General features: G+C 37.5%; 1 protein-coding gene across 4 annotated transcripts in view; it reads right to left on the bottom strand.

Annotated features, from left to right (window-relative positions):
• Positions 1 to 27,570, bottom strand: part of Copg2 (COPI coat complex subunit gamma 2) — a 125,338-nt gene that overhangs the window by 95,027 nt on the left and 2,741 nt on the right. For all 4 annotated transcript variants that reach the window (XM_037203673.1, XM_028866167.2, XM_028866168.2 and 1 more), the window contains 2 exons: positions 25,366 to 25,437; positions 19,748 to 19,827 (listed from right to left, as the gene is read on the bottom strand). In XM_037203673.1, the coding sequence (XP_037059568.1) occupies positions 19,748 to 19,827; positions 25,366 to 25,437 (152 nt within the window). The remainder of the gene's footprint in view (positions 1 to 19,747; positions 19,828 to 25,365; positions 25,438 to 27,570) is intronic.

Genomic DNA, 27,570 nt, shown 5'->3' with positions numbered 1-27,570 from the left:
AAAGCCCTAGGCTGAAATCTCCCCAAATCCTAGAAAGCCATCAGACTAGAGAAACTTTCTATATGAAATTAACATATGATATGCTCATTCATTCCCCCTCTTATCTCCTCAGCCACAGGTCCTAAAGTAACGAATCATCAATGACTTCAGCTCTTTCTGCCAAGCTTTAGAAATAGGCAGATGGCATGAACTGAGATGTGAGGTTCCACGTTATGATTTTAAAAGGATCCCTTCTCATGTCTTCTATGCATCTAGACTACTCCCAAACTGGCAATCAAACTCCACCTTTCTCAACTCCTCTCATATAATCTAAAATGACCACAACTGACTCATTCTGTTAGGGCAGCAGGAGCAGGAAGTATGAAAAACTGAGAGCCCACTTACTGTTTACTCTTTAAAATAGAAAGTAATTAATTTCACAAAACTTTCTAAATATTAAAAAAAAATAAATGTAACACTTGTCTCTTCTCACATACCAAGCATTCAATGCCACTAAACTGGAGATAACCAGAGCTTCTTAGTAAGGAAGTTACTAGCACTAAACACAATACCAAGATTTATTAAAATGCTCACCCATGGGTGTTGCCCTTTCCTTTTTTACTTAATAATATAACAAGAACCTTTCTAGGTCCTTGCTATTTTTCTTTTCAAAACAATATTGTTTCTTCTTACCAATTAATTGTATTAGTTAATATTCCAAAAGAACAGTACATATTAGGTATTTTATCCCATTTAATCTTCCCATTAAATTAACTGTAGTGCTGCCATTTAGGGGATCAGGCTCAGGACCCTGAACTCACTTTACCACTGAGCTGTATCCGCAGCTTTAAGTTTATGACATACTTTAGTTGCCAATGCATTCTTTACCTCTTTCTGTTTCTCAACATTTTAAAAAGAAATAGGCATTGAATTTTGACAAATACTCTTTGGATATATAATCATGTAGTTTTTGCCTTTAAATACTAACACAAGACAATACATGAAGGGAATTCCATGTGTCAAGGAATTGATAAGGGGCAGGGCGGTGGTGGCGCACGCCTTTCATTCCAGCACTCAGGAGGCAGATCCAGGTGGATCTCTGTGAGTTCGAGGCCAGCCTGGGCTACAAAATGAGTTCCAGGAAAGGCACAAAGCTACACAGAGAAACCCTGTCTCAAAAAACCAAAAAAAAAAAAAAAAAAAAAAAAAAAAAAAAAAAAAAAAAAAAAGGGAACTGATAAGGGGTAGCCTGAGTTCAATCCCTGGGATCCACATGGTGGGAGGAGACAACTTCCTTCAGAAAGTTGTCCTCTGACCTCCATAAGTATGCTATTATATGTGTATGCCAACATATCTACATACACACATAATTTAAGAATTGACCTGAAACTTCCTTATTGTAGTGAATTTTATTTAAAAATTTAAGATGCTTTTATTAGAAATATGGAATACTATCCTGCAGATATGAAATATTATAATTTATTATAATCTCATTGTGTAGCCCAGGCTAGATTCAAATTCACAATTTTCCTTTCTCAGCCTCCAAAATGCTGGGACTGGAAGTGTATACTACCTATGTGGCTACAATATGATTTTTATAATTTTTTTTTCAAGACAGGGTCTATTCTGTATAGCCCTGACTGTTGTGGAATTCACTCTGTAGACCAGGCAGGCCTCAAATTCACAGAGATCCCCCTGCTTCTGCCTCCCGAGTACTGGGATTAAAGGCATGCACTACCACCTGGCTATAAAAGTTTTAAATAAAACTGGGGATGGTGGCAAACACCTTTAATCCTAGTACTTAGGAGGCAGAGGCAGGCAGAACTCATTCAAGGTGAGCAACATTCATAGTGAGACCCTGTTTCAAACAAAACAAAAAACCTGTTAAAAGGAATTAATTTCTACAGTTAGGGTCAGTTTAAGTTTTCTGTCTCAAATTATTCCATTGTATCTTTTCCAGATCTCCAATGTAGTTCTGTAACCCTACCTACTATATATCATACAGAGGATATAAAGCTTCAGATAGGTAAATCACAGTTTAACATAGATAAGTAAAATTAACATGGAATATGGAAAAAATGTGTTTCACTTTCCTTATCATATTAAAATAGAAACTGATAGAATCTGAAGTCAAATTTTGGAATGCTGCTTTTTTCCCCAAAGGGAAGTTTTTTGAGAGGCTAAGAAAGCAATGATAATTGCAGCATTAAAAATGTTGTAAAACCTGGGGTCTAACTTAGTAATTTTGTGTATGAGCATTTATGTCCATTTTATCTGATTGTCAAATTATATGTTAAGCTGTAAATACCGAAACTGCATCATTAAATCATATTTTCTTCTTAAAAACAAAAAAAATTTGTCTCTTCTAGAGACAATTTTGTTAATTTATATTTTCATAGGAAATCACTTCTTTCAAATGTGTTCCAAACTTATTTGCATTAAAGTTTACAAAATGTTCCCGCAATAATTTACTTCTTAAATATTCCTCATTATTTCTCTTTTGTTCTAATTTTGCACAATATTTCTTTTCCTGAATTAAGCTTATTTCAGCCTTTTAAAAAATAGTTCTTTGGCTTATGCTAGTTTTCTGTATTACATTTTCATAGTTTCTGCTTTGTCATTAGTAAGTTCTTCCTTCTGCTTATTTCTAGTTTTTTTCTAATTTCATAAGTAAAACATTTACTTCATGGGGTTTTATTACTTACTCCTCACTGAAGTGGATACTACAGGTAGAGCCCTGCGTGGTATTCTAACCAGACCCTATCATTGCTGTCCATTTCTGACTGGAAAACTGACTCAAGCTTCCCAAACTACAGCCAGAGCACAGACAGAACCAAGCAGACTTGAATTTACTAGTGGGCAATGCACAGGTCAGTAAGGTCTTGAGTCAAAAGCTGCTGCTGTGTCTGGTATGGCTGCCATGGAACAGTGCATGCTTCATTCTGAATGTACCCCAGTGTTTAGTAGATGGTGGGAACACCAGCTGCTAGAGAAGTTCTGGGTGGTCAATATTTTTCTGGGTCTCCTCTCTCTGATTCTGTAGGACATACTCTTGGTTCTCTAGGCTTTCAGGAACATCTAGATCCTACTGTCAACTGTAGAAAACCCTCGGCCACAAGACATTCACTACATAATTTATACGCTAATGGCTATGAAATTTCTTTGAGCATAGCTTTAATTATTCATTGTTCTTTCATTTTCTAAATAAATTTAGTCTGATTACACTGTAATGAGAAAATGTATTTTCCACTATATTTCCATTTTCTGAAATTAAAGGTTTTCAGGGCCTAAGTGCATGCAGAATACTTTTTAATTATTCCATAAACACATGTAAAGGTGACTTTTCTATTATAAAGGTACAATTTTATAAATGTTAATCTTAATAAAATATATTATTCAAAACTTTTATGTGCTTTTATCTTCTTTGTATAATGAGACTGATAATATTTTGCTTCTAATTGCATTTATTGTGCTTTTGGTTTATGTTCTTTGATCATCTATTAACTGGTTAAATAATTCACTACCATTTTGTTCCCATTTTTCATGATCAAAAAGTACTTCTTTTGTCTCATTTAAAACTTTTTTGCACGAAAACCAATTTCCTGGTACTAACAGCATGACCTGCTTCTTTCATATGTTTTTGCCTATTCTTCTACATTCACATTTGACTTTGTATTTTTCATAGATCACAATATCTAAAATATAAAGTTTGTTGGGGTTTTGTTTCTTATTTGTTGCTTCTGCTGTTGGGATGTTTTGAGACAGGTTCTTCTATATTGCCCAGGCTGGCCTTGAATCTGCAATCCTCTTGCCTACACTTCCTAAGTGCTAAGATTAGAGATGTCCATCACCACACCTGGCTGTACTTTATCTCTCTATCTCTTTTAACAGACTACATTTAGGGTTAAATGCATCCAATCATTCTGTGTAGCAATTTTATTTTGAATACTTTCTTTGTTCCTTATAAGGCAATGTTCTTTGAGAGACTTTCTGCAATGATGGGATGTTCTATACTGACTATATTATCTGTAGGTTCTATGTTATTACTGAGCACTCACAAAACAAGGGAGGAACTAAAGAACTAAGTCTTAAATTTAACTCCAGTTAATATTCACTAATTTTAGTAGGCTTACATAGCTACTTGCTACCTTACTGAATAGAGCTAGAGTTACTGGGCTCTGCTAAGTGTTGTGCTTTCTTTCTGACATGTGGAAGATTTATATTTTAACTTTAGCTGTTTTTGTGATTGCCATAAAATTTTAGATAAAAAAGTTAACTTATGAAACCTAAGAAAATTAATGTACATATAACATCTCTTTTGTCTGCTTGCCCATCTCTTCTCAATTTTGTATCACATTTTTGCATTATTATGAAAAATATTTATAACTATATATGTATAATATTTATATTCAAATTGTAACAATAATTTCTAGAGTGGTTTACCCTTACTTTTATAATCTCAATGTTCACTGCTAACTCATTTTCTACAACTATAGAATTCACTCTTAACTTTAAAGATTACTATAATTTGAAATTTTAATTATAAGAAATACTGATTAATGTTATGATCCTTAAGTTCTTTCAAGTCTGAAAGTCTGGTTACTGTCCCTGCATTTAAAAAAAAAAAAAAAAAAAAAAAAACGGTTGCTTAGCAATTTGTAAACTACTCTTGAATTTCATTCTTCCTCTTACAGCTTTGCAGACACTGTCCCCATTCTTTTCTGACACTTAAAATTGTCATAAATGGCTAAAAGCAGACTGGGTCAAGTGGTCTGCTGTTGTCTGTCACTATGTAGCATAGGCTGGCCTGGAACTTGCTATATAGTTCAAGCTGACTTGGAATTCAGTCCTTCTCTTTCTGTTTACAAAGTGCTAGGGCTGCAGACACCCATCATCACATCTATGTTTAAGGACTAGCACTCTTTGTTTTCCAAGTTGCGTACTGGTCATTCTATTGCAAGTTTTGTTTGAATGCTGTATGCTATTTGAAGCTATAAATTCCTTTCTTCATAAGCCAAGAAAATTTCCTCCTATTTTATCACTGAATGTTTTGTTTATCTATAAACTGGGTTTGTCCCAGCAATATCAAAAGTTTGCCCCTCACTTCCATTAAGTTACCCTAATTTTTACCTTTTGTTCCACATTACAGTAAATGTTTATTACATAGCAAGTGGTATTCTGGAGATTTGGATATGTTAATGAGCAAAAGACAAAGATTCCTGCTGTCAACCAGTGTATATCCTAACAAGGACAATCTAGGGACTATTTTAGGCTTTGCAGGCTGTCAAACCTCCTCATAGCTACTCAGTTCTACTACACTAACACAAAAGCATCCAAGCACAACACCCAGAAGAGGGGGAATATTATTCCCAAGGCTTAAGCCTGAAAGAAGTTTACATGATTAGATGTCAAAACTGTTGAGCATTATGAATTCTGTCTTTCTTTCTATGCTTCTCCCTTTAAGAATGAGAGTGAGTATTAAGTGTGACTCTGCCCACTCCACCACTATATCTGGGGAGCACAAATGGAGAGACCTGTGGACCTATGGAACTAGGAAGCACAGTATTCTTCACGAGGAGGAACTATGTCAAGAAACTTGCCCATATTACATTTTGACAATTTAAATGATGACATCTAGGACTTTTGAGCTAGAGTTGACATCACGGATTTTAGTCTTTAGAGGCTATTATGAGAGGGAGAATGTATTTTATATGAAGGGTAGATGTGAACTTGGAAGGACTAGAGGGAAGACTGATCAGCTAAATGCAAGGTTCCAAAGATACTCAGGTATTATTCTCTAGAATCTACAAATTTATGTGGCAAAGTTCTTTGTAGATGTGATTATACTAAAGATTTTAAGATGGGGAATATCTCCCAGAATAGTGGGGGTAGGCCTTAAATATAAACACAAGTATCCTTTTAAGAGGAAGGCAGGAGACTGACACAGGAAGTAGAAGATGTGACAATGAAGCTCAAGGCAAGACACTGCAGGCAGCCTCCAGAAGCTGGAGAAGGTACGCAAACACCCTAAAGTGGCCACACCACTGACTACAGCCCGGTGAAATTGCTTTTCAGAGTCGTCTGGTGTGTGTTGGTATACGAGGTGGTCCAATGTGTGTCACAGCAAGCATGTGGAGGTCAGAGGAAAACCTGAGGTGCTAGTCCTTGCCTTTCACCCTGTTGTTTTACTGCTCCCTAGACCTGAGCAGCTGGCCCAAGAGCTGCCTGGGAAGCTCCTGTCTCTGCTTCTCATCTATCTCACTCAAGGACTGTAGCACTGGGTTACAGATGCTAAGGGATTCAAACTCAGGGCCGCATGCTTGCAGAGCTAACTCTGCCCACGGAGTCATCTTCCTAGCCTGATCTTAAAAGAGTCATCTGTCCTGTTTTTAAGTCACTAAGATGGCTGTTTAAGGTAGCAGATTTGTAGTAACTTGCTACAGCAGCATTAGGAAACAGGCTTGGCATTTTTCATGTTGTTTCTAAAAAGGATCAATTAGTAAACGTTTTAGAATGTAGCCTATCCGTTTCTTCAACACTACTCAAGTCTTTCATAGCATGAAAGCAGTCATACACAATATATTAAAAATGGGTATGGTGGGTTGGCCTGCCTAGCAAACACAAGGCCCTGGGTTCGGTCCTCAGCTCCAGGAAAAAAAAGGGGTGGGGGGTGGCTATATTAAAATAAAATTTTATTTTAAAAGATTAAGCAGTGATTTTAGTCATGGCCCATGGTTTCCTAAATTATGCTTTGTAACTGTCATAGCTTCCCTGTGTGTAGAAAGGCTTTGCTCCAGAAGGCTTACATGGGAATGTGTTAAAAGAACCATGAAGCAAAGGAAAGACAGCAGGTTAGTAGGTAAAATCAGTGTAAACAGATTTTCTCCAGTTTGCAACTAGTTATTTAATAAGCAACTGTATGGTTGGGGTGTGAAGTACTATCTCAAAAGGCTCATGTGTTCAAGATTCAGTTGCCAGCTAATGGGCTTTTGTGATCCTCTAAGGATTTGTAGTACGATGGCATCACTGAGAGGTGCTGGAAACCTTAGGAGGGAACACCTAGCTGGAAGAGGTATGCTTTGAAGGGCACATTTTGTCCCAAACTTTCTTCTCTGATGCTTTCTGTCTCCTGCTTGCCCCAAATGGCCTTCTTGCACTACCTGTACCCCAGCATGATGATCTGCTTCACCAGGTATGAGACCAGAAGCAAGAGAGCCAATCGACAATGGCCTGAAGCCTCTGAAACAGTGAACTGAAGTCAAAGTCTTTCCTCCATTCTTTTCTTGAGGTATGGTATCACAGAGACTAAAAATTAACAAAACAATCTTCTAAGGAGCCTTAAACAATTCTCCCACATTTCTGTGGCATATGGATATGAGTTGTATGTAATCCCACTGGATGGGAAACAAAATATATAATACAAGCCAGAAATAAGGTAGTATAAATTAAATGAGCTAAATCCTGCACAAAATTGCTCACTATACCACAGCTGAAATCAAAGAAGCCTGAAACTATGCCAAGTGGCTCAGAAGAAGCATCTAATACAGGACGTACACATCCTTCAATCTGTTTATCTCTATTAAGTCTAATCTACTATTGAAATCTCAAGATGGTAACCACTTACTATTTCAACCAAAGCCTAAACAAAGGAAAGTGAGCAGAACACATAATATGTAATCCTTGTTTCTACAACTACTTCTGAGGCTAACTGTCCATTGTAAGAGAGGCTGCCCACGTCGGAGTCAGTAGAGAACATACCCAGACACCAAATTCTTAGCACAAAGGAGATTTATTACCTGGGAGGGACAAGTGGTGGGTGGGTGGGGTTGGAGGGGTAGGGGGGTGAAGGATAAGGGGGAGGGCTGCAAAGCAGCAGCAGCAAGTGCAAGCAGGCACCAAAGCAGATATTTTTTGCAGGAGTGGGTTTTTAAGGAGAAAAAGGGAGGAATCTGTGCTAGGGTGAGTTGGTAAATCCTGATTGGACAGATTAGCCAAATAATGAGATTGTTTTTAATCAATGGTAAAAATATGCATACCAAATTGCTATACAATATATTTCTTCACATTATCGGTAAAGCTTTTATTTATACTCATTATAATTATCTGTCTGGAGTCATATAGTTTAATTGCATAGGCAAAAGGTGGTGTTAAGTGGAAACCAATCAAGGAGCCCTGGTATGGCAGTCATACGTAAGTCATTTTCAGCTTTCTGAGGAATCACCCTTCTCATCTCCCCTGGTGATTGTACTAATTTACACTCCCATCAGCAGTACATACGAGTTCCTTCCTCCACATCCTTACCATGCTTGTTTTTGGTTTAGTTTTTTGGTAATGGCCATTCTGACTGGAGTAATATTGGCTCTTGGTACAGTTTTGATTTTCACTGTCCTGATGCCTGGAGATACTGAGCTGTTTATTACATATTTATTGGTCATTTGCCCTTCTTTGGTTGGATTTGATTTTTTATGTTCTGCTTTCTGGCCTTTATCTACTCTAGATGTTAATTCACTGTCAGATAGATGGTTATCTGCAGAGCTTCCCTCCCACACTGTAAACTGTCTCTTCATTCTACTGTGTCCTTACTGTGAAGAAGCTTACTGAACTGAATATCATCGTGCCTCTCAGTGCTTGCTTCTCTTTCCTGGGTGACTGGAGCGCCACTGACTACCTGTGTCAATGTTTTCTTCTAGTACTTTCAAAGTTTAGGGTGTCCCACTAAAGTTTAGGATCTATTTTTAGTTTACTTTTATACAAAATAAGTCTAATTTTCCTAGCACCAGTTGTCAAAGAGGCTGTCTTTATCCCAAAGCAAGCCTTCAGCATCTTTTGCAAGAATCATTTCGATACAGACGTGTGGGTCTATTTCTAGGTTTTCTGTGGGTCTATATTTGTGCTGGTATCATGCAGTTTTTTTTTGTTTGTTTGTTTGTTTGTTTTTACTACTGTGACTCTGGAATATATTTGAAATCAGGTGCTATGGATACCTCCAGTTCTTTTTACTCAGTATGCTTGGCTATTGTCTTAGTCCACTATTCTACTGCTGTGACACCATGACCAAGGCTTAGTCCTTGCTTACAGTTTCAGAGGTCCATTATCATCATGGCAGGAAGCATGGTGGTATACAGGCAGGCGCTGGAGCAGTAGCTGAGAGCTACACCCTGATCCATAGGCTGAGATAGAGACTCTGGGCTTGGCCTGGGCTTTTGAAACCTAAAGCCCATGCCCACTAACACATTTCCTCCAACAAGGCCATATCTCCTAATCCTTTCAATCCTTTCAAACAGTGCTGCTCTCTGGTGACTAAGCATTCAAACACGTGAGCCTATGTGAGCCATGCTTATTCAAACCACCATGGCTATTAAAGATCTTTTTTGTATCCACATGAATTTAAGATTGTGTTTTCTAATTCTGTGAAGCATGCTATTAGTCTTTCAATTGGTAGTTATATTAAAGCTGGAGATCACTTTTTGTACCCTGGACATTTTAAACATATCACGAGACTTGAGTTCTATTAAAAGATTTGGGGATGTTGATGTTTTAGTTAGAAAAGAATTAACTCAGTTCCAGATCCTACCTGTCCTATGCACGTTGATTTCAAAGTTAGTTCATATTTCAAAACCTTTGATGTGACTTTTCACATCTGTACTGCCTTGAAAAAGCACTCAGATCTTTCCAGATCTTCTAGAATTTTCCAATCTCCCTGAATGTCATTTTTGCCATACACTCTGGCTATCAAAGACCTTTTATCAGTTCTCTTAACTAGAAACATGAGGTTACTCAGTTTTAGTTACTATGCTAATGCCCAATTTTACATAAATGGGCTCACTCTCAGGATAAGGAAGACTAAACAGAAAGTTGTTAATAATATAAGTGGATTTCTCCATACTTATCATGCACCAGGAACCCCCTTTCCAGGGACAGCTTTTTTTCTCAGGGTTTATGTGTCTATAATATCAGTTACATACCATCATAGTACAAGGGTTCTATCACTGGGGCTGGCCTCAGGAAAAACTAAAAGTAAAAGAGGAAAAAAGCAACAAGAATTCTTCCCTGTGCTCTGCAGCTCACAGGTTCTCCACTGGCCCACCTCCTTTAAATCTGTGCTCAGGCCAAAGAGGCAGATGTCTCCTTGGAGGCCCCTTTGGTACAGAGTCCTAATTGAGCCTACCCAGAACCCATGAAGCTTACTGTTGTTTCATCAGTCATTTATTAAGTAATGCTTTCTCCCCCCAATTTACTTGCTATAATTTCCTTTTGGAAGGCCTCAGTAGTTTACTTTGTATTCTTACTGAAGTTTTTTGTTGTACTGCTGGGAAAGATAGACTACAGTGTCCTTACTTATCTTGGCTAGAATTAAAAGCCCCTGACCTTCATTTCTATTCATTGTTGTTCATTAGGTTTTGAAGAAGATGTTTTATGATGTGGCCTCACTTTGCTACCTCTCTTCAAGTACTTGTCATAATTTCATTTGAAAGGGAGATAAATGTTAATCCAAATAATCAGGCTTACAAACAAGGTATGAAAAAACAAAGGGAAGCAGACACAGAAAGGTCTCTCAACACCCATTAAGTCACACCTCTCACACCTGTGACTGTGTGGAAAGCCTTTCCTAGGACAGAGAGGAAGATACAGAATCCTCTGTCTTTTCAAGGGTTTCCAATGCCCTTGCTTTAAGGAGAAAAGCAGATCATGCTATGTTCACCTTCTGCAACATGCCTATACTGAATTTCTATAAATGGAAGACACTGTTCCAGTGTTAACAGTACAAGTAGTGTAGGATATGGCTCTTGCCCTCAAGACTAATAGTGCAGAAGGCAGAGAAATGTTTAAATAGTACTTAAAAACACACTAAATATTGGACATACATACAAAACAGTGCTTTAGAAACAACTGAAACTGGTAAGACTATCAAGCAGAATAGGGAAATCAAAACACAAAATACTAAGTGTCTGAGCTATGCAGAAAAGGAAACAGGACAATTCTAGGCATGAAAAGAAACATGTAAAAAGATACAAAGTATCAAATAGCACTCGAGTTTGGCCAACAGAACTGCACTGACATGCACTCCCAGAATTCCAGTGTTCCCCTGACAGGAGGCAGGAGATGAGTAAGCACTTCTGAAGAACACACTGGAGGAGAGATGGGAGATCATTTAGGACTAGAAAATTTCTCACAGCCAAAGATGGTAGACCTTCAAAGATCAGTTGGAAATTCATTTTTTTGTTTTGCAATGAAAACATTACTAAAGATCTCTGAAAGAAGAATTCCACCACAGAAAAGACTGACCATGTCCCTGACAGCCACTCCTCAAACTAATCATTCAGGGACAACAGAGTCATTCAGTCAGGAAAACTGGCTTAGGTTTGTATGCTTCTTATCAAGTAAATGGGAAGACTTCACTTTCCTAAAACTATTTTCACTCCTCAGCCAAAATCCATACATTAACTGTACAATTTAAAAGTTTTACATGATTACAACTCTACAACACATTTATTTCTCCCAAATCATGATTTATGAACTACTGGTTTTATAAAATGAGACTAGAGATGTTAACTCCTCAAACTGAAACACCACCACTACCACCACCACCACCACCACCCCACCCCAGTCTCACTTCCTTCCTCATAGCTGTACCAATTGCTTTACAGAAACCAGTAGGATTTATTTTGGCTCATGGTTTCAGAGGTTTCTGCCCACTGTGTTGAATAGGATACAGCAGAGCAGTTGAAGTCATGATGGGCCAGGAAGCAAAAAGATGGGAAATGACAGCATTCTGCTCACCTTCCCCATCCTATAGGCCTCCAGCCTATACAGGGTACCACCCACATTCCAGGTAGATATTCCTTCCTTAGTTAAGCCTCTCAGGAAAGAACTTTACAGACATATCCAAAGTTGTGCCTCACCAATCTTCTAGGTGATTCTAAAGCTACTCAGACCAGCAATGAAGATTTACCATCACCCCTGCCACAGACATACTACTCCCAAGATTCAAGTGAAGAACCATTCTTCAGAACTCAATTCTAGAATCCTAAGCACTCTTCACACATGAACTTAGACACAGAACAGTATCACTAGACATTAATCTATATGACCAACTTTAAACCACTAACAAAATCTCTTTAATTTATTCTTTGACTTGCAATATAAACCAAAACAATACAAGTGTTCAATTAGATAAATTTTGGCAAGTGTGATGAGCATATAACCACCTAAAATAAACTATTGAACATCTGTCTGCATGTCCATAGAAAGCTCCCCCCATGCTCATTTCTAGGCAATTTCCTCCAAGCCCCCAGACTTGTAGCTTCTATGAACACAATGAGTTTGGGCTGTCTTTGAGATTTATAAAAGTAGAACCACCCATGATGTATCTTTTGTGTCATTTTTATTTTGTTCCAACATGAAGTTTTAGAGGTTTATTGATGCTGTTGTCTGAATCTGCAATTTGTTCCTTTTGTTAGCTGTGGAGCAGGCCACTGCATGAGTATATCACATTTTGTTTATCCATTCTTCTATACACGGGCACTTTGGGTTATCTGTAGTCTAGACCTACTGTAAATAAAGTTGCTACAAAATCCTTACACCGTTTTGTATGTAGACATATATTTTCATTTTCCATGGGTAAATACCTAGACATGTTACTGGTCACAGGGTTAATACATGCTTAACTTTACAAGAAACTGTTTTCTAAATAGTTACAATTCTACTATAGTGTATGCAGTGTGTAGTGTATGTAGTTTCAATTGTTCCATCTACTTTGTACTAGAATAAAAGTTTGTTCTTGTTGTTCTTATTTTTGTATTGCCAGGTTTCTTTAATTACTCTATGGTATAATAGCTTATTAAGATTTTATTTGCATTTCCCTGATAAGAACAGTTCCATATATTTATTATTCATTCATATATTGTGGGAGTCTACCGGGAGACCAGCTCTGACCTGCTACCACTTTATGAAGAGTTCTTGAGTGGAGGAGAGAGGAATGAAGAAATGATAGATGGAAAGATAGACCTAGACGAGGAGGGGAAAGACAGAGACACAGGATAGCTTCAGGAGGGCCTTGGGTCAATACCCAACACCCCAGAGGTTTATTCAAAAGGCTTTTTACTTTACTTTTTTTTTTTGTTTTGTTTTGTTTTGTTTTTCGAGACAGGGTGTCTCTGTGTAGCTTTGCACCTTTCTTGGAACTCGCTTTGTAGACCAGGCTGGCCTCGAACTCACAGAGATCTGCCTGCCTCTGCCTCCCGAGTGCTGGGATTAAAGGCATGCGCCACCACTGCCCGGCCTTCAAAAGGCTTTTTATAATATGCCAAGGGAAGAGGCAAAAGACCTCCCTCTTGCAAGATCAAAGCACACCATACAGCCAAGTGCAGATCCTTCCAAATACCTGGTAAACACGCCCATGATCAAATCATCCCACTATGCAGCCCTGCTGGGTAAAGCAAGCTCAGATTCTCAGACCCTGATTAAGTTCTCACTAGGAAGCCTCTGTGGGTCTCCACAATAAATATTCTATTACAAAGTATCTGCCTTCAGGTATTCCTGCCCTCTAACACAACTGTCTATGTACACAGAATGGCCATCTCCACTATTTGTTTTCTATTCTTACTGAAACAAATGACCACAATTAGAGGCTTAACAGCACACATTTATTATTTTACAGTTCTGTAGCATTGAAGTCCAACATAGTGCTCACTAGGCCAAAAACCATTGTGCCATGAAAGCTACATTCATTTCATCTGCAAAATACATTCAACCCATCCCAAGATCTCCCCAGACTATAGTATCAAGTATGCAGTATCAACATACTGTAGTATCAAGTCAGTCTAAAATCTCATCTAAGTTTCACTGATTCAAAAGTCCCAATATTATTATCAAAATCGTCAAATTAGATTTGAGTGAGATCCTTGTCATTCCTAGTGCAACAATTCTCCCTATCTCTAGACCTGTGACAAAAACAAAATATAAGAATTCCACAGTGTAACAATTACAGATGTGCCCATTTACAAAGAGAAAATGAAAAGATGAAAGTCATTGACCCTGTAATGGCTAGTGCAAATTATCAACTTGACAAAACCTGGAATCACCTGAAAGAGGGACTTTTGGGCATGTCTGTGGGGGATTATTTTGGACCTGCCCACTGTGGGCGGCACCATTCCCCAGGCAGGGGATTCTGGATTGTATAGGAGTGGAAAAAGCAAGCTGAATACTAAGCATTCATTTGTTCATCGCTCTTTTCTTCTCTAAATGTGGACATAATGTCACTAGCTCCCTCAGACTCCTGCTGCTGTGACTTTCCTGCCCTGATGGACTATAACCCAGAACTTTGAACTTTAAAAATAGGTGACCAGCTCTTTCAAGTTCCTACTGCTTTGACTTCCTAGTAATAATGAAATTGTAAACCAAATAAACCTTTTATCCCTTAGGTTGCTTTTGTCAGGGTCTTTTATCACAGCAACAGGAAGAGAAACTAAGGCCCTAAACAATATAGGTATAAATCTAGCCAGGAAAAGTGCTTAAGCAGGACTCTAAGTAGTTCTCAGCAGCACTCTTCAGGCCTGACCTCTGCCCATGTAGCCAGCCACCTCCACTTGGTCATAAGGTGCCGTTAACATGTACTCAAAACTGAGTAGGTCTATTAGCCTATTTCCTATGTGCTGAATTCTGAGATGTTAAAAGCTTCTTCACTTTGTCCTCTTTGTGTCCCTTCAGGTCCAAGACAGACAGTAGTATTTCTGCTGGTATAATATACTCAAGTACCTTGTGGGTCTACCGTAAGTACGGAGACTCATTGCATTTAGACAGAAGCTCAACCACAGACCTTGCCTTGATAATCTCATCTCTATTTTCAGTTTCTGCTTAAGGCTAAGGACTCACTATTGACCTCTTTAGTGTTACAAATGAACATTCTGACCTTTTCATCTAATTTTTCAGCACGGATGCCTTTCACTGTTTCTCTACAGCACACTTTCATGACAGTGACTCTCTCAGGCTTGGTACCCTATGCCTTTTAGACAGACAGAGAATTTCCAAAATTATCAAGTCCTACTTTTTTGGTGATTTGTGCTGTTGTATTTCTTTGGTTTTGTGGTGGTTGTTGGTTTTGAGACAGGATCTCATGTAGCCTAGACCAGCCTCAAACCTGCTATGTTGCCAAAAATACTTTGAACTCCTGATCCTCCTGTCTCTACCTCCCAAGTCCTAACTTGGTATCCCCTCAATTTACCTACTTTCAAATTTTACTTAACACATAAAAAGAAATCAGAATGCATCTTCAACACTTTGCTTGGAAATCTCATCAATTAAAATCTAAGTTTATTTCTTGTAAGTCATTCTTCTCACATAATCACAGAATATAATTTTGCTAGGCTTCCTGCCACTATAATAAAAAGATTCCCCTTCCTACATTTTCATTTTCATCTAAATCCTTACTATCGGCATCTCTAATGCCTATGTTTCCACTAACAATCTATTCACAATGATTTAGATATTCCTTAAGGTGATTTTTTTTTTCCTGCTCCTTTAACTTCTGAGTTTTGCACGGTGATTAAAATCCAAATTTCCACTAACAGTCTAGGGCAGTAGTTCTCAACCTTCCTAATGCTGTGATCTTTTAATTATAGTTCCTCATGTTGTGGTGACCCCCAACCATAGAAGTATTTTCTTTGCAACTTTATAACTATAATTTTGCTACTGTTATGAATTATCATGTAAATATCTGTGCTTTAGGTGACCCCCATAAAAGGGCCGTTCAACCCAAAGAGAGTGTGACCCACCGGTTGAGAACTACTGGACTAGGAACATATCCTCAAAGTTCCAAAGCTACTTTCAGATTTTCTGTCCTAGCAGCATCCCAGATTCAGGTATAAAATCTGTATTTCTTTTCTACTCTACTGTTGCTGTAATTAAGGACCACAAAGTTAGAGGGTTAGAGTAATCTTCATTCTATGTTGTAGTTAGTTTACAGTTAATGAGTTCATTTCCAAAACAGGTCTCACTGGAAAATCAAGACGTTTGGAGGCCTATATTATAAAAGCTATAGGGGTTTGCTGGGTTTGAGTATGACCTTTAAAGGTCCAGATACTGGAAACTTATTGCCCAGAATGGCAGTATGGATGTGGCAGAACCTGTAACAAATGGGAACTAGTACAAGGTACTTAAGTCATCGGGAACGCTGCCCCCAGAAGTGATTATTAAAATCACTGAGGACATGGTTAGTCCTACAAGATCAAGTTGTTATAAAGAAATAAAGATATAGAAATCCTGGCTTCCTGCATTCCTCTGACTCCTGGCCTCACCATCTGACCTTTTTTATATACACTGCTGCCATTATGATGTTTAATTATATTGTAATCCATAGAGCCCCCAGCAGAGGTCAAAGAGATGGAGCTACTCAACTGTTGTGATTTGAATGAGAAGTGTCCCCATAGGTTCATGTGTTTAAACATTTGGTCCCCAGCCGGTGCTGTTTGGGATAGTCGTGGAGTCTTTAGGAGGTGAAGCCTCATCAAAGGAAGTGGGTCACTGGGGCAGTAGTCTTTAAGGCCTTATAGGATGGCCCATCTCCTATTTGTTCTCAGCCTCTTGGATGTAGATGCAATGTGACCAGCCAGCACCCAGCTCCTGCCACCCTGCCTTCCCGACCTGCAGCCATGTCTTCCCACCAAGACAGACTGGAACTTACAGGCAAAATAAACCTTTCTTCCTTAAGCGGCTTTTTTCAGGGTATTTAGCATAGCAACAGAAGAAACAAAGATACCAATCTTGAACTTTTAGCCACAAATGCACTAAATAAACCTCCCTACTTCTTAAAGAATACAGCCCCAGGCAGTGTTTTAGCAACAAAAAAGTAAAATGGATGAATCCATTTCCTCTTTGTCTCAATTTCAAAGGTCACCTGTGCTCTATGACTGAAGGCCCCTTTTTCTATTTTCAAATCTTTAACAGCATCTCTCTGACCATGCTTGCCTCGTATCTCTTTACTGACACTCTTCTTCTGCCTCCCACTCACGTTTTTATAAAGACACATTTGTGTGTGTGTGTGTGTGTGTGTGTGTGTGTGTGTGTGTGTGTGACTGAATGACATGAGGAGGGCAGAAGAGGGCCTCCTCTCAGATCCCTTAGAGCTAGAGTTACAGGAGGTTGTGAGCCGCCCAGTGTGGTGCTGGGAATCAAACCCGGGTCCTGTGGAAAAGCAGCAAGCGCTCTTCACTGCTGAGCCATCTCTCCAGCCCTCTACTTCCATTTTTAAGAATGCTTACCCTTTTAAAGGACCACATGAATAAACCAGAATACTCCTATTGACTTTAACTGCCCTTTGCCATAGAATATAACATGTTCTCAGGTCCTGAGAATTTGGACATGGGCATCGTTAGGGGACTATTATCCGGCCTACCATACACACTAATCACTTATGAGCACTAGAAATAAACTATAATTTTATCTAATTAGGCTCAGAGGGAAGCATTAACCACTGAAAGGAAACAAACAATAGTTATTTTATCTTTAATTTTTCAAGTATTCAGTGAATTTAAAAAAATGTAACTGAAGGGTTTCTGTTTCTTGTTTGTGGCGGACACCATTAGTTGACTAATTCAACACTAATTTTCAACTCCTTCTTCCTTGCCTGCCCCTACTACTTGGACTATAAAAGCTAAATACTCACTTTCCTGGCCTCCTAAGAAGAGTCATATAATATAGATGTGCCACATGAAATCTAAAAATTGCTCAGGAAATGCTGCTGCATTCCTGCTAAAAGAGGCAGATGGTGCTGGCGCCCCTTGGACCCTTCCCAGTGTTCTCCTGCTTGCACATGGGACACTGCCAGTAATTCAAGCATCTACTCTGCCATGATGGAGGACGTCCAAAAGAATCCTAGTCCTGCCACTGTCAAATGGGTGCAGCAACACCAGCCAGCCTGTGCCTGCAGACTTACAGTTCCATGACAGGAAATACATTTTCTTCTTGTTCAAGATACTTTTTACATCTGCTCTTCTGATATTTCCACTGAAAGCTTTAATTGAAATTGTATTCAACATAATAAACATAAGCACCTTCCTTCAAAATGTATTTCATTGTATGAAAACTATATTTAGTTAAATGAGTTATAGTTAATCACTAAAAAGGCAACTATTTTTAAGTAATACTATATATTTTACTATAAATTATACAGATTTATTCTAAGATATTTAGAAATTACCAAACATTTAAATAAAATATTAGCCACAATTCCAAGCAGCCAAAGATAAATTACTATTACTACTTTATTGTGTTCACCACCATATTACACACATATATACACTACTACTACATTACTATGTTCACATTATACATATATATACACTACTACTACATTACTGTGTTGAGCACCATATGCTACACACATATATACACTATTATTAATACATTACTGTGTTCACCACATGTTATACACATATATACACTATTATTAATACATGACTGTGTTCACCACATGTTACATACATATATAAACTATTAGTACATTACTGGGTTCACTACCATATGTTACACACATCTATATAATATTTCAAAGTCAAACTCAAAAATAATTCCAAAAGCTTGAAATATCTCCTAATGTATTACATGACTAATTAAGTAATTTAACAATGACAGAAACACAACAGATGAGTAATTCAGAATGTAGTATTACTGAGGATGAAATTCTCCAGTCATAAATGCTGCCTAAGTGCTTTCTAGAAAAACAAAGTCCATTTAGAACTCTACCTCTGTGTACCAGAGCACCAGTCTTCCTTGGAGGAATGTAACAATACTTCTTTGTTCTTTTGCTGATCTGATAAGTAAATATATTATACCTCATTCTTAAATATTTAACTTACTTATTTTGGTTAATAGTGTCAGAGAGTAAAGATATTTAGATCTTTAGAATGGTTATTTTATGAACTATCCCTCAGTATTTTTTTAAGGATAAAAATTCTTTATATGTAAAATGATAATTTTTGATATTATTTGTTGTAAGTATTAATACCTATTTCATTAAGCAGTTACTTTTCAGTTTTGCTTTTATTTATTTTTATGAACTTAAAAGATATTTTATGCCTGGTGTGGTGGCGTACACCTTTAATCCCAGCACTTGGGAGGTAGAGGCAGGTGAATCTCTGTGAGTTCAAGGCCAGCCTGATCTACAAAGCGAGTTTTCTAGATAGTCAGGGCTGTTACACAGAAGAACCCTGTCTTCTTGAAAAAAAAAAAAAAAAAGAATATATTATGTTTTATGTTTGCAAAGTATCTGTTTGCAAGTATGTATGTATATCACGTGTGTACCTGACACCCACAGGAACCAGAAGGTGTTGGATCTCTGGTAACTAGAGTTACAGATGGTTATGTGCCACAACATGAGTGCTAGGAACTGAACTCAGGTTCTCCACAAGAGCAGCAAGTTCTTAACCACTTGAGCCATCTTTCAGCCCCAATTTTTATAAACTTTTAAAAACCAACCCACAGCCTAGTATCAATACCCTTTGTAACCCTCTTAGCAGATAGGGATGATTTTTATATGATGATAACCATGTTTTAGAAAAGAATGGTTTAAGATACAACATTCTTACAAATTCTTTTTGGCAGTCAAAAAGAAACATCAAATCAAAAGAATAATGAATATCATATATGACAATTGTGTTTTGGAAAAGAATGATTTATGGTATTCTTATCAATTCTTCCTGGCAGTCAAAAGAAAGAGAACAGCAAACATTCCACAAGTACCTAAGTATTTTATCGCAGACTATTCACATACCTGCTTGTGACGATGATCACATCTTCAGAGATGGTGGCCATTTCTTTGATAGTAAGGTAGCACATTCTCCTCAATGTTTGCTGAAAATGTATTTATGGATTATAGCAGGTTATTTGTAAAACAATTATTTTAATTTTTAATTAAATTACTTTCTTTTTAATTATTTTAAGTAAGACTTCAAGTATATTAAGAGAGGTGATCTTAGAGCAGCAAGACAGCTGAGTGGGTAACCGATGGCCTGAGTTTAATCCCTAGACCCCAATAGTGAACGCAGAGAACCAACTCCCACAAGTTATCTACTGACACACACATGAATAAACATCAAAACAAGTAAGGGAGATAGCCTTTAAAATATCAACCAAGCCTGGCAGTGGTGGTGCACACCTTTAATCCCAGCACTCAGGAGGCAGAGGCAGGCGGATCTCTGTGAGTTCAAGGTCAGCCTGGTCTGAGAGAGATCCAAGATGGGCTCCAAAACTACACAGAGAAACCCTGTCTCGAAAAACCAAAAATAATAAATAAATAAAATATCAACCAAAACTATCTTTAAAACTATATGGATATTAAAAAAATAATAATAAATAAAAAAAAAAACCCACCAAACTCAAAATACTACTATTTCTTAAACAAAAACACCACTTGATGCATGGATACCTGAGGCAGAGACAGGTGAATCTCTTTGAGTTCAAAGCCAGCCTGGTCTGCAAGGCAAGTTCTAGAACAGCTAAGGCTGTTACACAGAGAAACCCTGTCTCGAAAAACCATCTATCTATCTATCTATCTATCTATCTATCTATCTATCTATCTATCTATCTATCAATTACTCTTCTACAGAGATATAACTGTTTTAAAGTGATAAAGACTTTTCTCAGAAAATGTATTTTTAAGATTAAGAAATGTGTATGAAGAGATAACACTAATTCTGTTTTCCCTTCCATTCAAATACCAATGTTTCTCCTAAAATGACTCATTACTAGATAATCATCTTCCATTTTAAATTATCAAAATTTCCAGGTGGACACCAGGATCCAAAGTAAAGACAGTAACAATAACAAAGCCTCCAGCCCAGCTCTCCTCAGTTGCATCTCTGGTTCACTTGCAGACCCCAGGCTCCTTTAGTCTGTCCATACCCTTCTAAGTACCTTCATCATCTTATAAGTTCAGAAACTCACACACATCAGACCCAGTTCCATAGCCTAAGCTACAGAGAAAACCTGCTTGGCACCACTGAGCCCAATAAGAAAAGAGAAGAGGAAAATGAAAATTCTAAGTGTGATTTAACACAAGAAGGAAGGGAAGGAGAGAGAGAGGAAGAGGAAGGAAGGTGCAGGAGGGGAGGGAGGCAGGCAAGTATACAACAGATCAAAGCCATACAAGCACAAAGCTAACAACAAGAAAATGGTAAATAGAAATCAAAATTTCAGAACTAAAACAAATTCCATTCTACATAAAAGACCTAGCATAAAATGCAGATGAAAACTGGATGTGCAAAAAATTAGCCAAAGTAGAAGAAAAAAATGGGTGCTCAAGTTAGCAGTCTTAAGGCAAACGAAAATTAGATTCAGATACTACCTCATGCCCTACAAAATGGCAAAATTTCTAAAAACTAACACGGCAAAGTAGTGGCATAAATGTACTTTTAGCCAGCAAAACACATTATGTAGAAAAATACACAGAAATGTTAAACAGAATATGAATCAAAGTTTATTTTTAAAAATAGTACTTCACAGAATAAGAACTATTTGAATGTAATATATATGATAGGGCCTGCATCTAGATTATATGAACTATTATAACTCAATAACAAAAGCACAACACAATTTTTTAAATGGGCAAAGGATTTGTTAATTTTTAGAAGTTAGTTCTCTGAGAAATTCATATATTTTGATCATATCCTCTCCCCCTCCCCTTCCTTATCTACCCAACTCTGTGCCCTTTTCTAAATTTTTAAACCCAGCCAGTCCAACTTATGCTTAGGGAAACATGTGAAGAGACATTTATTCAAAAAGATACTAATGGCCAATAATCACATGAAAAGATTGATCCCAAAGTTGTACTATGTATCCATGGACAAAATACAGAGAAATTCCCAGATCAGGGGTCCTGACAGCGAAAACAAACACTCATACTCATGAAGTATAAACATGGGATGTCATTGGATGAGAAATAGTATATAAAGAATAGATTCTAAAAAGTATATTCTACAGGTGCAAGGAAAACTATTTCAGATAGTAATTTAGACATATAACAAGGAATGAAAATTAGGAAGGAAAAAAGTATTAAAGACAAATTTGAATGAAAGGGAAAATATATATATATACATTTAGAAATATATATATAAGCATGTCTGTTTACATAGTCATATATATGGTTAAGAGTATCTAAGACTGTCAAATTTCCCACAAGCAGAGAAAAGATAAAGATGAATATTAGATTTTGCTAAGTTCATGAAGCAATTTAGGGTAACTGTCAAAAACTGAAGATATTATCTGGTATGTAATGGGTCGTCTTCTTTTTCCTGTTTTCTTCCTCAGCTCTTCTCAGACTGCTTCTCTATCAGCTGTCTTCGAGTACACTGATTTTCCCCTCACTTTTCTCCTCTCTCTGGTACAATACTGTCTAAAACTGAAACTTGGTGTGTTTTGTTTGGGTCTCTAGTATTTAAGGTAGCAGGGTAAATCCAGCCCTTCACCCAGCTGGAAAACAGACCAGAAATGTGGTCCTTAACATCAAAACATGGAGTCATTTACCCGAAATAACTGTTCTTTTCCTACCCTTCCTTCGGCTTCTTTCACTGGTGATTTCTAACCCTGCTGCAGCACAGTTAGGACTACAACTAAAGAACACAGTCTGTGTGGGTTTGTTCCTTTAAAATGACTTGTCTGCTATTATTCCAGTTCTGTAGTGAAGTTCTGTAAACACCGTTCTTCATTTACATAGAAAGTCAGATAAATCTATGTGACTGTCTGTCTTTCTCTTCTCTTGCTCTCATTCTCTTACTTCACCTTTTCAATGGGTCTCACACTGTGACACAGGCTAGACCCGAACTCACTCGGCAGTCAAGAATGGCCCTAAGCTTCTGGTCCTCCTGCCTCTACCTGCCAAGTGATTATAGGTGCACACCATCCCTCATGGTTTAGGAGGGGCTGGAGACCGAACCCAGGGCATCATGCATTCAAGTCAAGCACTCTACCAACTAACCAGTATCCTCAGCTCACTCTCTTTTCCCCCCTTATTTTAGAAGAGAAAAAAATAATAGGAAAAACAATGAATCAGAAAGCTTGATCCATGAAGATATTTAAAAGATATAAACCTCTAGACGAAACTCTAAGGAATACAAGAAGATGTAATTTAGCCATATCAAAATGATAGATACCATTACAAATTCTACAGACATTATAAAAAAAAAAAAGGATTATGAACAATTCTTTTTTCCATCTTCCCACAAACTCAAGCTTGTGCACACACACACAGTGCCATGTTCTCTGACTCTTCATCAGAAAAAGTCCTTATCATTCCAATCTTCTTCCATAAATGTTCCTATCCTTCTATCAAACTGAAATCTTCTATTCCCTAAGAACTGCCCTGCTTTCTTTCTAACTGGTGGCCTCCAGACAAAGAAGCTACTCTTCACTGCTTTTCAGCTCAACACTACCTTCTTTCAGTGCACCTCCTTCCCTAAAATGTTCCAGATTTGAAATATTATGCCCTTATTCTATATCACCTACCATCATTCATTACAATGGTGACTCATTTTCACTGTCACAGCCTCTATCAGTGATAGCCACCACTCTTGGCTTCAACAACCCTGTTCACTCTATCATCACTTATAACCCCTTAATCCTGTAACTATTTGCTGACCCCATCTGGCCCAAAACCAGGTACAAAGCTGCAAAATCAGAGCTACATACAGCCTTGCCTGACTTTTATAATAGCAAGTCTTTGGGCCCTATTCCAACAACTTGAAATGCCTACTTTTCTAGTCTAATTCCTGAAGGAAATCCCTAATCCCCTAATATTCACAGTGGCTCTACTTCTTTGATTGAACCCTGAATTGTTGGTACAGGAAGTTATTAAAAGGAAGCATGTCCTGAAGGCTAAGAACTTGAAACTGCTTCTCTGTTTGGACTGAAGACATCAATGATCCTGTTTCTAGAGAATCAGGGAATCTAAGTAGTCCATAGCATGAAATAGTATAAATATGTAAGTTATCATTCGCAAAGACCTATAGAAGACAACATTTTGGGTAAATAAGCAGTTGTTGCCAGAGTACATTTTAATAAAAATTAAGTTGTTAAAACTTAAAATGTTAAAAGTAACTTGTTTGGGGGGCTGATAAAGATGATTCAGCAGGTAAAGGCACTTGCTACCAATACTGAAGACCTGAGTTCAATCACTGGGACCTTCATGGTAGAAGGAGAGAAGTGAGTCTTGCAAGTGGTCTTCTCCACAAAGGCACCATGGCATGTGTGCACACACACACATCACACACAAATCTTTTTTTGAAAAAATGATGAGCTTAACAAGTTTAAATGGACAGCTGAAAGTCTGTGAAGGACCAGTGATCCTCTCTGGTTAGGGGTGTGTGTGTGTGTGTGTGTGTGTGTGTGTGTGTGTGTGTGTGTATGTATGTTTATGTGTATGTGTGAAATAATATCTATGTATGTATGTATGTATGTATGTATAACAGGAAGCCTTTTGCCATGACCATGTGACCACAAAACTGGGAAAGCATATCCTGCAGGAAGTTTAATTACAAAACAAATTGAAGCCATACCCCTGGAGAACTTGATTGGCAAGGAAGAGGATCTAAAAGTGAGGTAGAGACAAGTGGACAGATTCTGACGAAGGTACCTAAAAGCCCAAATTCTGCCAAGCATCTTTTGTCAATACAAGTAATCTTTGATCTGAGGGGATCTGCCTGAGCATATATAGAAGCCTCCCTTAATATAACTGTCTTACAGGGGTCTGTTGATTTTCCTGAAGAACTACTCCTAAAATTTTCATTATCTAGACATATGGACAGACTCAAATCTCCAGTGGTCCTGGGAATTGGACACAAAATGTAGCAGCCTGTGCTGTATGTATGAAAAGAATTTGGCAAACATATGCTAACAGAAAGCTAAGAAATATATATCCCAGAATCCTACTCCTGTGTGTTTCTGTGCTAAACCTGGGCATAGAAGAAATGTGCCACATTCAGAAAACGGGAGGAGAGCAGCAGCAATTGTGCTCTAAGCACTGAGGTGCCCAGGGTAATGAGAGCAGCTACAGCGGGGCTGGCAGGCTTACTACTGCCCCCAGTCCAAACCCAGCTCTTGTCCACTGCCAGCCCCGCTGACCAATAGTCCAGGCCCACAAGAAACCCGACTAAGAACCAACAGATGTAGACCTATAGGTATCAACATTTTTCCCTAATGACTTCAGGAACAGCTTTATGCTACATACTTTAATTCTTCCACGTTCACATATTATTTAAAAAGCATTTGTAAGTTTTATAAAGATAAACGGCTGTAAAGTAATTTTAAACATTTCAAGCAACGCTCTTTAATTTGGAACATTCTAAGTTCCCTGGGGAAAATAAATGTTTTCATCATAAAAGAATAAAAAAGACTTACATCATTAGATTGAAACAAGCGAGTCATTGCAAAGAAGGCTTCTGTAGCTTCCATAGTTCCAAAGGGCTCACCCTAAGTAAAATTTAAAACAATTTTTTAAACTAAAAAAATATAAATGTTAAGGATTTTCTCTTTATTTCTCAAGAAATCATTTTTAATTCAGGAGATTTCTTTATAAACATTCTTGGCAACTTTTCTGCTTTCAATTTAGAAACCTGCAGGGGAGAAAAACCCCTCAGGGCCATTTAGAGACTTATTATTTAAAATAATTCAAAATAGCACAGCACAGTTCTGGAATTGTAGTCTCTACAGACCTTTAACAGAAACTGCCTCAGGGATTTACAGGGAGGCAAAACATGACAGGAAGTAGAATTTCCGATCAGCATTGCATAATAAGGTCACATAACCTAAAAACAGGGATTACACCTTGTAAATTTCCACAATCTAATGCCTGGCACATGCCCAGTACAGGACAACTGCATCATATATATATAAAACTGTAAAGGACTGCTTATGAGGAATCCCAGAAAATATGGCAAAACAGGGTCCAAACCAAAAGAGGAGGATCTAGATTCACCTTATTATTACGTTTCCAGGTGCTATGGAGCCCAAGACACTGACCTAAACTCTTAGACGATGATTTGGATCTTACGATTTTTAATGTGAATAACAGATCATTTAGGGGCGTTGTCAAAAATACAGTCCCCTTCAGTGAAATCTTGAGGGGACATGGCATTTTTCACTTGGTACAAGCTCCCAGACATGCCAATGCTGCTGGTCTGGCAGTAGCTCAGCTAGACAACTTAATTCACTAATTTTCAAAACATTTCTGGTCACAGACTTCCTCAAATATTACCATTTCAACACTTACTCCTTTCATTAAAAATGATCCTATATAGCATAATGGGCTCAATTTGTTTTCAGAGTTCAGATTTTACATAAAATACAAGTAGTCTTATATCCATTTGCCATGGGTATAAGAATTTTAATCAAAAAAAAAGTCTCAGGTTTAGGATGAAAGACAAAGAATAACAAGAGTTTGCAGCTATTTCAATCGGTGTCCAACTTGCTTATCAGCAAGAGAGAACTTTCTTACTGTGAAACTTAACAAATACCCAAAAGCCTGTGGGATTCTTCAGTCATATTAGAAAAATCTTGTTACTTTTTGACTTACAACTCAGAATATGTGGCTCTGTCAACTCTGGTAGAAATTCTGAAGGTTTTTGTTTTTTGTTTTTCCCTCATAATGTTCTACCAAGAACCAGGGAAGGAGATAAAATAAATGCTCCCAAACCTGTTTACATTACCAAGTTTATGCTCATTCTCCTTATCAAGACAACTGTCTCAACATGAGTTGCTCCAAGAAAGAGATATTGGCCAATTCTGACTTTGACTACTTTGAATCAACTTTGACTATTCCAAATTCTGCTGATACAATGGAGTTAGCCCCTTTGGACACACTACAACATATGTAACACAAAGTTAAGTCAGACTGATTTTGGCTTAAACGTTCCTAACATGCTGACACAGTAGGGTTATGCTGTTCATGAACAGATAATGTCTTTTTTAAAATTACATGCTTATTTCTCAGTCTTCATTTGCAAACAACAAAATTTTGTTAAATCTTTAGGTCTTTAGTTATAAAACAACATGATAAAAATGTTATTTTAGAGGCTGATGAGATGGCTCAGTGGACAAAGACACTTATCACCAAGGTTGATGACTTGAGTTCAATCCCCAGACCTACATGGTAGAAAGAACTAACCTCCACATGCACTTGATGCAAGCACACATAAAGTTAATAAGTAAATGTAAAAAAATAATTTTTTTTCTTAGAATTTAAGTTGGTAAGTATAACATATTTAGCATTACATATAAATATCTTAGGTATATGATGTATATAGGTTTGTATATAAATACCTATAAAGATATATATTGTCTACAAAATAAAATCATATTTTCTAAGGCTTTAAATGTTTGTGAGACTGTATTTACAGTTTGAGGCAAAAGCAAAAAACAAAATTAATAGCAATAATACAACACAGAATTAAAAAAAATTTGGGGGAGTTTTATCTGCTATAACACCAATGCCTATATAACACCAGTACATAAGATACAGCAGGTATGCAATAAAACTTGCTGAGTTACAAATGGAAAGTATTTCTAAACACAAACTATGTACCTAACACTATTATGATAATATGG

The sequence above is a fragment of the Peromyscus leucopus genome, chromosome 3, assembly GCF_004664715.2.
Source record: "Peromyscus leucopus breed LL Stock chromosome 3, UCI_PerLeu_2.1, whole genome shotgun sequence".
In the NCBI taxonomy this organism is placed as follows: Eukaryota; Metazoa; Chordata; class Mammalia; order Rodentia; family Cricetidae; genus Peromyscus; species Peromyscus leucopus.
This window is presented reverse-complemented; position numbering and strand designations above follow the sequence as displayed.